Source organism: Branchiostoma belcheri, unplaced genomic scaffold, assembly GCF_001625305.1.
Source record: "Branchiostoma belcheri isolate BF01 breed outbred unplaced genomic scaffold, Haploidv18h27 scaffold24, whole genome shotgun sequence".
Taxonomy (NCBI): domain Eukaryota; kingdom Metazoa; phylum Chordata; class Leptocardii; order Amphioxiformes; family Branchiostomatidae; genus Branchiostoma; species Branchiostoma belcheri.
This window is the reverse complement of record NW_017803843.1, coordinates 2316082-2326594: the sequence shown is the minus strand read 5'-3', so window position 1 is coordinate 2326594 and position 10513 is coordinate 2316082. Positions and strand designations below refer to the sequence as shown.

At 37.8% G+C, this 10513-nt stretch overlaps 1 protein-coding gene across 1 annotated transcript in view; it reads right to left on the bottom strand.

The window, feature by feature from the left end:
- LOC109471081 (circadian locomoter output cycles protein kaput-like) overlaps window positions 1-9455 on the bottom strand; it is a 45229-nt gene extending 35774 nt beyond the window's left edge. The window contains exons 1-2 of the mRNA XM_019770277.1: window positions 9103-9455; window positions 8895-8957 (exon numbers count right to left, since the gene is read on the bottom strand). Of these exons, the coding sequence (XP_019625836.1) occupies window positions 8895-8957; window positions 9103-9119 (80 nt within the window). The 5' untranslated portion in view covers window positions 9120-9455. The remainder of the gene's footprint in view (window positions 1-8894; window positions 8958-9102) is intronic.
- Window positions 9456-10513: the final 1058 nt, after the last annotated feature.

Sequence of the window (10513 nt, the reverse complement as noted above, 5' to 3'; positions counted from 1 at the left end):
TCAACTAACATTGAAATAAATTGTGTTCTCTTAGCATTCCCAACAGTCCTCAGACATGTCATTAGAGATACTAACAACAAAGACTAAAATTTGACTGAACTGTTATTGAGTTCTGTCAAGACCTCTTATTACGTATGTCACCTGGCTAGTGGGTGGGCAGATAATATTTATAACTTTGGACATTGAACATGCATATAAATGTACAGTGCATCCCCAATATAAATTATATGACAACGACGTTAAGGGAAGACTCAAAAGCCTAATATACTTGTATGTAATGATAAATATACCCATCAGCCAGTTACAATGTAGTCCACAGTTCTCCTAGCAAACTGCAGGCATACTGGCTACATGTTGTATTCCACTGTCAGGTGACATCAAGGTAAAAGGTTCAGAGGTTAAAGGTTACTTATGTAACAATTTTCAACAATTTGAAAATACAGTGAGTTTCTAAAACCCTTTTCATCCATGCTTTTTAAGTTTTGCAAATGTATTTCCTGACCAACTTCATCCGTCTATCAATAAGAATCATAACGATTGATAATTGATTATGGTATAAATCAAGTCAAATTAATCAAAATCCCATCACTTCATAAAACTACATCTCAACCTACAGGAGGAATGGTAAACAGACTGCTGACTGAGGGTCTATTGTCTCATGTTGATATACTGCAATCCACTCACTGTCAAGTACTGAGGCGTGGGAACTACTCCTTCGCCTGTAGCTAGAATGATAAAACTCTACATGTAACTAGGCAAAAGGTCACAAAAGCTAAAACCATTCATCTTACTTTGGCTGCAGCCTGCATGTCTGTTTACATGTTTAGCAATACATAATATGTATATCAGGAATGACTTTAACTTTAGTCATATGTCTAATTTAGACTGTACTTTAGCACATATGTAATAATGTCAACATTGACCTTCATTAAACATTCATTCCTTCCTATAAATCAAAGCCATGTACTTGACTACACTATGGCATCAGAGGTGGTGGCAGGAAATTTTGTATGGGTTGCAACCTGGGTGTAAGATTGCGATTGAACAACTTTCCCCCTATCAAGTATTGAAGGTGCCAATCATCTTAAGGGGACTCTCTGAAATGCCATTTCCTGCATTTTAAATTTAAGAAGCAAATTTTGCTGGTACACTATACTTAAGTTTAACAACATTAGCTTAATTCTGTACCAATCTCATGGCATCAAGGTTTGTGATCTGGAATGGAGTAATGCTGCTCTAACATTCATTTTAACAGTTATCTTCCATTACTACCTACTATTGAGTACTAGTATCACCTCACATCTACAGTGTTTGCCCATGACTTGCAACCTCACCAGTGTCACCACTATACTTACCAACAAGTACAGAAATACAGATAGTTGTGTTCTTACGGCAAACTTATCACAACTTCATAGAAGGCTTCTGGAAGAGTTCTTCTACTGGCCAGAGCATGTCAGGTAAATACTTATCAATAATGGAAATTCGTGAGAGAAAAAACAGGAAGATCAATATTACATGATTTTGAGCCATGAACTGGACACTACTCACACTCACAGGTATCCAGATTGAGAAGGTACCTTATTCATATTCAATTTTTATCATCTATTCATAGGAATGGACAGCTTGGTGTTAGGTAATAAAATATTCATCAAGACCTACAAACCCTATTCTTTATCCTTGGCAGGTCAACTGAAAGATAACTGAGCACACCAGCCTCTCTCACAGTACTAACTCTTACCAGCAGTGGCTTGCCAAGGACACTTTCAATGCTATTTCTCCCACAAGGAAATATGTTTTATTTGAACCCACTAGGAAAGCTTGTTCCAATTATATGGTGTTGGATTTGTACTTTGTATGACATTTGCTTTGTGGCTACTCATGACAGTTTGTGCAGTAATGTGCTGAACTCAAAATAGAGCTGAAATTCTAAGGAGTAGACATGACGGCACCACTCTACTGTCTACTTGATCAAACTACTAACCACAGGTCAGCAGCTGACATCTCGGGCCACCTAACTATAAAAAGACATGACTCTATCCCTGTAGGCAAAAACTCTATAATGTGATACAATCTCAACCCCTGTCTGTCATATGGAAGCAACAAGCATGGCATCCATCCAGTTCATGGTTGAGGTACATGTATCTAAAGCCTGAATTATGTATTTTACTTAACACTGCTATAACTATAGTATAAGCTATGACAGCCAACGTTCTGTATTCTTGTTTACATCAGTGATCACCGATACCATTGTTTACAATTTCCGTATAAATATTATTGTTATACAAGCAGTTCTTACCATTTTTACCTTGACTTTGGCACAAGTTGTATAATCCAGTACAGATGGTCATCACCATATGCAAACCATTAATAGTACAAGGTGACTGGACTATCTTATTGATAGTATTACTAGAAAGCAATTATAACACTTACAGCTGCTGTATGATAGCAAATTTGACTTTACCTGGTGAGCTTAACTTAACAAGGTTACATTTGATAGTTTTACACCAAAAATGGAAAACTGAGTGTTGTTTAGAAACCTAACCAAAAACTCAGCGAGATGTGACAAAGTTACACTAGCTTGAAAAACAAACTAGCAACATTTCCTGTAATACTGCTGCCTGATACAGTTACAGACACTACAATTTTCTTTGTAGGTCTGCTAATCATAGGGTCTTTATAAACTCACTCGACAGACATGGATGCTTGAAAATCCCTTAGGGAAAGGTTGTAAAATTGCAGTTTTATGTTCTATTCGCACACCACATATCATACTGCTTTTACCTGTGGTGACCAGGATGGCAGGATTGCAGGTCTTATTGCTCTGACTCTTCTCCTTTCTCTTATAAATCTTATTATTCAGCAGAAAGTTAGCAAAGAAAACAACAATCAAAGATGATAGATTTTAAGAGCTATGAGTCACTACTGGTAAGATTGTCATGATCAGCAAGTACAGAAAGAGGTTGTACCACATAAAGCATTGTGTTAGCTATATATAGGTTGGTAACATATTTAACACTATGTGAAGCAGTCAAACCAGCAAGTTGATATGTGACTCAGTACTTTATCCGTTTTGAGTACTTTGTTTACTTGTAGCTCGAAGGAATCCTTGGACCAGGGTTCACATACTCCAGGTCTATCAAAATGGAAACTTGACCAAATTGATATGGCTGGCAATAATAGTGCCATGTAACAAACCCATAAAGTCATAGAGTAATGGCCATCAGGCTTATTATAATGATAATAATTAAAAGTCACTCATTTACTCTTTCATACATACAACATTAAGTAAAAATGACATATCAGAAACAGCTTACATTGTAATTCCCATATGTTGTAGGGCACATATTTGGCAGACATTATTATCTAACTTTATAACTAAATTCTGTTCTGTTAAAAAAAATGTCATCCCACCTTAACAACTAATATCCATTTCCTGAGTATCTACAGCTCTGCACACCTGTGCAGACTGGCAGAATCATGCCCCAGGCAGCGCCTGCATTCTGGGGTCTTCTTTGTGTGGGAAACAACCCAAAGACGTGGAAATAATCGTAGTGTCAGGGTCTGCCTTTTCACCACTAACAGGGGTCAATGTTTACAAAACAAGTTGAGCGAGTAGCACAGACCACCAGACCATGCCATTATTGCTTGTAATCAGTATCATTGGAATCTTCAATGTTACGACAGTTTTTTTTAATCTAAAAACTTAGCTAAATGTCCTATCTGTGCCTCATATAGAAGTGTACACATGCTTTTAGGGATAATCCTAATCATCTGTCAATACTATTTATGATAACCTTGACTTTTGTCAATTTACAATAGGTAAAATCTTGATGCTATTACATATAGAAATAGACATACCATAGCTTGAATATGTCATTTCATGGAGTGTGTAAAATCGATCAAAGTAATCACAACTATTGGTGCCATCTGGTAATTATAATGTTGGCATCACTTTTTCATCATAAAATATCTCAATTACCCTGAGAAAAAAATACATGTTTGGGCCACATACATTTGTTATAAAATAAATTCCTGCACACTTTGGTCAGATGGGTTCTCAACTGACATGCTCCAAACCAAAGAATAAAATGCTAAGAAAAGAAGCCCAGACTCAGACATAGCAAGCTTCACATTTTCAATTTTCAATTTAAGAATGCTTCAGGCATCAACTCACAATCAATATACCTCTTCTGTGCATGTACATGACCTTGTCCCCATCAGAGCAACACCATATAAGGTTCTGCTTTGATATACTATGTCTCTTCATCCTTCTGAAGTAGGCTTTATTCTCCTGCAAACTAGACATGAGGGCAAACACTGGTTGCCTCAGAACTGCTGGTGAGATGACAAAACAGTGTCTGGCTGCGGCGTGATGATATACAGATGAACAGTGACAATAATCCAGTGCACACCTTTACAACAATAGTCCTCTCTGTCCTGTCCCACAGCTGCCACAGCATTGGCATTTCTTTCATGGTTTTATTGATTTCGTCTGAGTGGAGATCATCTTACCTGCAGGGCCTCACCCTACTTAGCTTATTTTACTGTAGTGACCCCATGCGGGTCAGTCTACTGAACCTTGAGTAAAATCTACTGCTACATGTACCTACCACTGGTTTATAAATGTCAGCTTTACTGTCTCCAAGTAAAGGTGCAGTCTTCTTGGTAAATCCCTGATCACATACATTATGGTATAAATCAAATTGATATTTAAATTTTAAAAAAGGATTGACCTAAAGGTGGTCAGATTACTGTATACCACGATGCTGTTCCATACATGGCAGTAATTGTATGACAGTTCTATTAGAATGTGTAAGTCAACATTATACATTTGAATTTACTCTACAGGATTAGTACTTATCCCTGGGATGTTATAACCACATTATAACCTATTGACCTCAAATGATGAACTATGACCCTTTACAAGCATAACCTTTAATAGTGTCATGAAGGCACACCATGTAATAGCTAATTGTTAAATTTTTTTATTTCTATCCCAAATATAGATAGAAATCAACTTTGTAAACCTCCTAAAACCTCTAATTTCAGATAGTTACTTACACCTGGCATTGTTGAACTAAGCTACAAGACATTTGAAAGCTTTGAACATCAAAATAGAGATCTAACCTTTAAGTTATTGATTGAAATCTCTATATTTCAATATGTAGGTACTAAAATTGTGAAGAAAATCTCATTTGAAAGGATACCTTGGTACAAAGTCAAACACAAGTTACAAAACTTATGATTATAAGGAAAGCCTCTGAACGAAATTACTTGAATACAAATATAAGACAGATAACTACAATAACATGGAAAATGTTGCTCAACAATATAAAGTAATAATTCATGTTCAAGACATAAATTTCATCCTGATAAATATTTCAGATAAAAATGCACATGGTCTTTACAACCTGCAATCTGCCACGCTGCAGTAACATTTGTCCCAGACAGTTCAATTTCTCTGGACTAGGTCACCATAACAACCACCATTGCAATGTGGCTGATTTACAAAGGACGTTTCACTTGCATTACTGAAAACATAAATCATAGTCCACATATATGGGAATCCTATTGTATTCTGAGGACATTCAACTCAGAGCACGCCAGGCATCAGTGATGCTTGTTAAAATCATCAATACAATTTTATACTCCACTTCTCACATCATCCCCTTTTGTTTTCCAAAACAAGCCAAATGCAAATGCTCCATATTATTATATACATGTATAGATACTTCAATGAACAGGCAACATTCTGCTTGAATATTTGTGAAAAGTATTTCACTTGTGTTAGACATGGACATGTGTTAAGAAACTATTTTAATCAACATCTAACAAGCTATCTTAAGATTCGGTGATACAGCAATATGACTTTGTGAATAATACTATTCTTAGATGAACTTTTCTCATTTACTTTGTCAGGCTGTGGACTATCTAAAAATTAAATTTTTGATCTCATAATCCTGTGACAAATATAAGTTGGGCAATTCTAAGTCACCATACTAAAACATTGTTGTATCATAGCAGAGGTTGAAAAAAACGTGTGTAACCAAAGATAAGAAAATCCTCCATATTTCAATAATATTGATGTACACGTATAAATGTCCTGGATCATTGGTCATTAAGTGAAGGAATAGAAGGCATGAGCCCAGCATATCTCCATGAATTTGGGCAAGCACACAGGGTGACCGGTCACTTCTACACTTCTGTAAGGTGCAAGAGACTTTGTACATATGAGGCTCCCTATGCACAGAACAATTCTGACTTCTTTACTGCAACTTCATTTCCACTTGGTGTCCAAGCCGGGGGCCTGGGGTTTCGAACCTGCAGGTTTCCATCCTATGTGCACAAAATGGGACCACTAACCCATTGCGCTACACACATACAGGCTACACTGGTGACACATTAGCCATGATAGCATTTGACACTGTCAAGTGTCAGCCTATGACATTTGAAGAGAAAAATAGGTCCACTAGTAGCACCTAGCACCTAAAGGAATGCTGTGTCATCGGTACTTAACTATTACTGTTAGCTTTGCTCTACAAGAACGTGGAGACACGTCTGCCGCAGCGCCTACTGCTGACTTCACCTGTTTCACAAACACAAGGAACTTTGGTCACAACCAGTCTGTGACCCAGTTCAAAGTGACAAAAGGTAACTTGTATTCTACTTTGTTGCAAGTTTGGTGTTTGGTGAATGTAAACATTTTAGAATAGCTTAGTACTGATACTTGCATGTCAGCTCCATTGTAGACACAGAATAGTTCCATATATATATATACATGTATGTCTGTGTTTCTGACTTTGGCAATCACAGATGTAGTGGCACTATTTGTGGCAGTACATGTATTAGTATTACAGCAACTGATGGTATTAAACTACGTCAAATGTTGCTGAAGTATGATTTGTCATACACAGTGAGCCCATAAATGTGGCTAATTGATTATTATCAACTGGGTAATTAATTCACAGATATGTTAATCATGTGATGACTCAGAACTAGCAAGGCTTGTATTGCATCATTAACAAAAGTTAACAACAAGCAAGTCACTTTCTAAACAACCAATCCTCTATCTAGTACAGCTACACAGCAACCAACTTCTCTGCTGCTGGTATGCTAACCTCAAAATCTAAAAATGAAATAAAATCAATCACAAAGTTCAGTAAAGCTCATGTGTTTTTCTTCATCATGAATAAATCAATCATCATAGTACATATATTTAAATCCATCACAAGTCTGCTAATAAGAAACCAGAAACCCTGTGCCTTAGTTCCTCCCACCTCTCTGGAAACAGTTCTACAGTCCAGATCAGAAAGATTAATTATAAGGTAAGGCTGAATTTCATTTTGGATCCCTCACTGGCTTCAGGAAAAAGAAAAATGTTAAGGAGCCCCAGCCACCTTGAAACACTTGAGACATATCCGTCTCCATGGTGATGCGAAAGTTAAACACTTTCCTGCCTTTTGTACCTTGACCTGGTGAACTCCAAATGGCTGGGCGTCATGTCAAGAAGGTCAGTTTAGTATGGATGACTATGCAGAACAAATACTTCTCGAATATATAAAAACAACAAACTGACTGACTCAAATACAATCAGGAATAAAGCCAGTAATCGAAAACTACAGACAAAATAAACATTGAGCAGGGTATATCCATTTGATTGACTGATAAAAGAATTTAATCTTGCTTCCATCAACTGCCATGATTTAGCTGCTATTAATTTGAATTTGAATTCAATTTGTTTACCTTAACTACTTGTGATGCCCTACATTTCAAGGAATATCAATGCCACTTTTGGCATGGGGAGGTGACAGAACTTAAAATATTCAATTATCACCACTCAGATCCAAAATAGTAATCAGCTTGTTCGAAACTAAGCTCTAATAAAACTCCACATACAAAATGAAGCCAGGATATTTCTGCCTGGATCCAAGTTTCAAATTTCAGTATTTGGACCATTACAAGCTTGTTTATTTGTTAATCTTTCTGTTATAGTTTATACATACCAGGATGCTTCCATGTCTTTTTAGAATGGTAAATGGGTTATATAAATCTAGCAACTCTGAAAATTCTTGCATGACCATTGTAATTTGTTGATGAATTTTCTATATACTTGCTAGACAAACAATTGTGATGCCCTGACATATATCTATAAAGGCATTAACATCTGTGGTTTGGTCATCAATATATCTTTCAGAATGCAAAATCTGTAGAGGGAGATGAAAACGGCCACTTCTTCAATCAACTTTCAAGGGAATATTTTAGGTTACCTCTCAACTAGCAGATGACAGCAAGCACAACAAGAATGTGATGCTAAAAGTGCTTTGGAACCAAGCTACAATATTACTGAGACCTTTCACCCAGGATGTGGCACACATGTGTCTGTCCCACTGACAGTTATACTCACAAGTTTGTCTCTTGCCTCTCCCTTCTTATAATAGCAAACAAATGAAAGGCAACTAAACTGTGCCCATAATACATTCTACAAAACTGCTGGGTTTACTGACTCCTGGGTACTTGCAAAAGATCTCCCCCGAGATCTAACGTTCATCGGCCCAGAAATGGAAATAACATTATGCAAAATTAAATGCAACGATAAAACCGCCATATAAAGGCCACGGTTGTAATTCTTGTGCAGTTCTCTGCACCGTATTCGTGAGCAAAGATAACCAAAGTGTGCAACCCTCTGTTAATGACACACACACACACAGGCTTTACCGAGATGTAGCACGACAGACTGTCCCCGACAAGTACAAGTTCTGGTGACCCACATCGCCTGCTCATTATATTCGTGCGTGTGAGGCAAGGATGGAGGAATGGGTCATCGTGCCACTGCGACACAACAAAGATCGGTGAATATATATCATCATAACTTCCACATAGCTCTAGTGCCTTACCTGGAAAAGGTGGACGACGGAAATCTTCCGCCATAGGAAGTGAGGGCTGTCTTGGCTTTTGACCTGACAAGAAATAGAACACCATAGTTGAGGCACATAAAAACGAAAACAATCGCCAACTCGACTGACAAATGGGCTTGACCTAGGCACAAACGGACAAAAAAGTGTCAGTCTAGAACTTAGTCATCTCTGTCCATGGCCTACTCACCTCCTAATTGCTGACATCTTTAACTCAGATAGGACGAATATATGGGCCCTGCTTCGAACATCAATATCCGGAAAGGCGATCGCGATCAATCGGCACTGGACTTCGTGGCCATGAACTCACTGGGATTTTCTTCGGGTTCGGCCGCAGCACCCCAAAATCAGCCAGTAATACAGTTCTTTTCGACCATACAACGAACCCTTTGGATGGCAGGAAGACATAGGAACAGACAGCATTCGGTGACAAGCCTCTATACCAGCGAAAAACGGTGGAATTTTGTGCACTAAAATACTGTCATCCCGTACCTACTGCACCTCCCCGGCTGCAATGTGTTTGTGCATTTTCCGTCATCACGTGATTGGGTGTGCCCATCCTCTGTCATGGCGAGGGGGGTTACAAAACTTATTCTTATGATAACACATTACTGTATCGCTTGATTATTTGTGTCATCGAGTATATGGCACTGTCTACCGCAAATGTTTTAGTCTCAGATTTTATTTCCATAAAGGAAACAGTCTCTATGATATTCAGCTAACAGTTTAATATGCTAATTACGCAGATGCTGATGACACATGTCAATAGCTTTACTATCAAGGAGCTTCTATTGATAGAAGCACCTTGCTATCAATGAACATTTTATGCGATCGCGCGAGATGTAATTGAAATCAAAAGGTTCTGTGTGACACCAAACGTTAGGATTTTCAGGGGCTTGTTCCACGCATACTTAGTGGCTGAAGCTGTAAATATAATAGTGAGCCAAGGTCAGATTACTCGTTTAGCCTTGAGTGAAGAACGAAGTCCAAGCGAACGGTCTCAGCAGTTCTACTTCAGGTCAGGGCCAATTCGAGGAAAACTTTTCATAGATTGATAGGAACGTTAAGCCAGATCCCTGCCCCGACACTTATCAGTTTCAAGAATCAGTCAAACATGCATGACACTTTGAGACTCTACTACTGGTTGTTTGTTTCATCAAATATCCCGTCATCCCGGCTGAGAAACTTGATTTTATTTGTTCAACTGGCATAAAAAAATTGCACGGTTTCGAAGTAGGTTTTGTCTGAAAAATTATATCTGAGCTGATTTCCAGCCAGGATTACTGGTTTCTGGGGACTAAATGAGAGTAGGGCAAAACAGCTGTAACCGTGCTAATTCTGTCGGCCAATGTTGGGCACTTAGGAGAAAGCATGGATGTTATTATGCATATAGCTCATAACATGTAAAATGAGTGTTTATTTAGAATATATGCTAGAACTAAAGACAAAACCATACGTCTAACATTAAAACTAGAATATATTGATTAATGGATATGCGTGTTATGATCGTTGTTTTCACCGTAAGCATTCATAACCTAAATGTAAAATCGGACTATAACATTTTGTTTCAAGTATGACAATCAGTTGTGTAAGAAACGGTT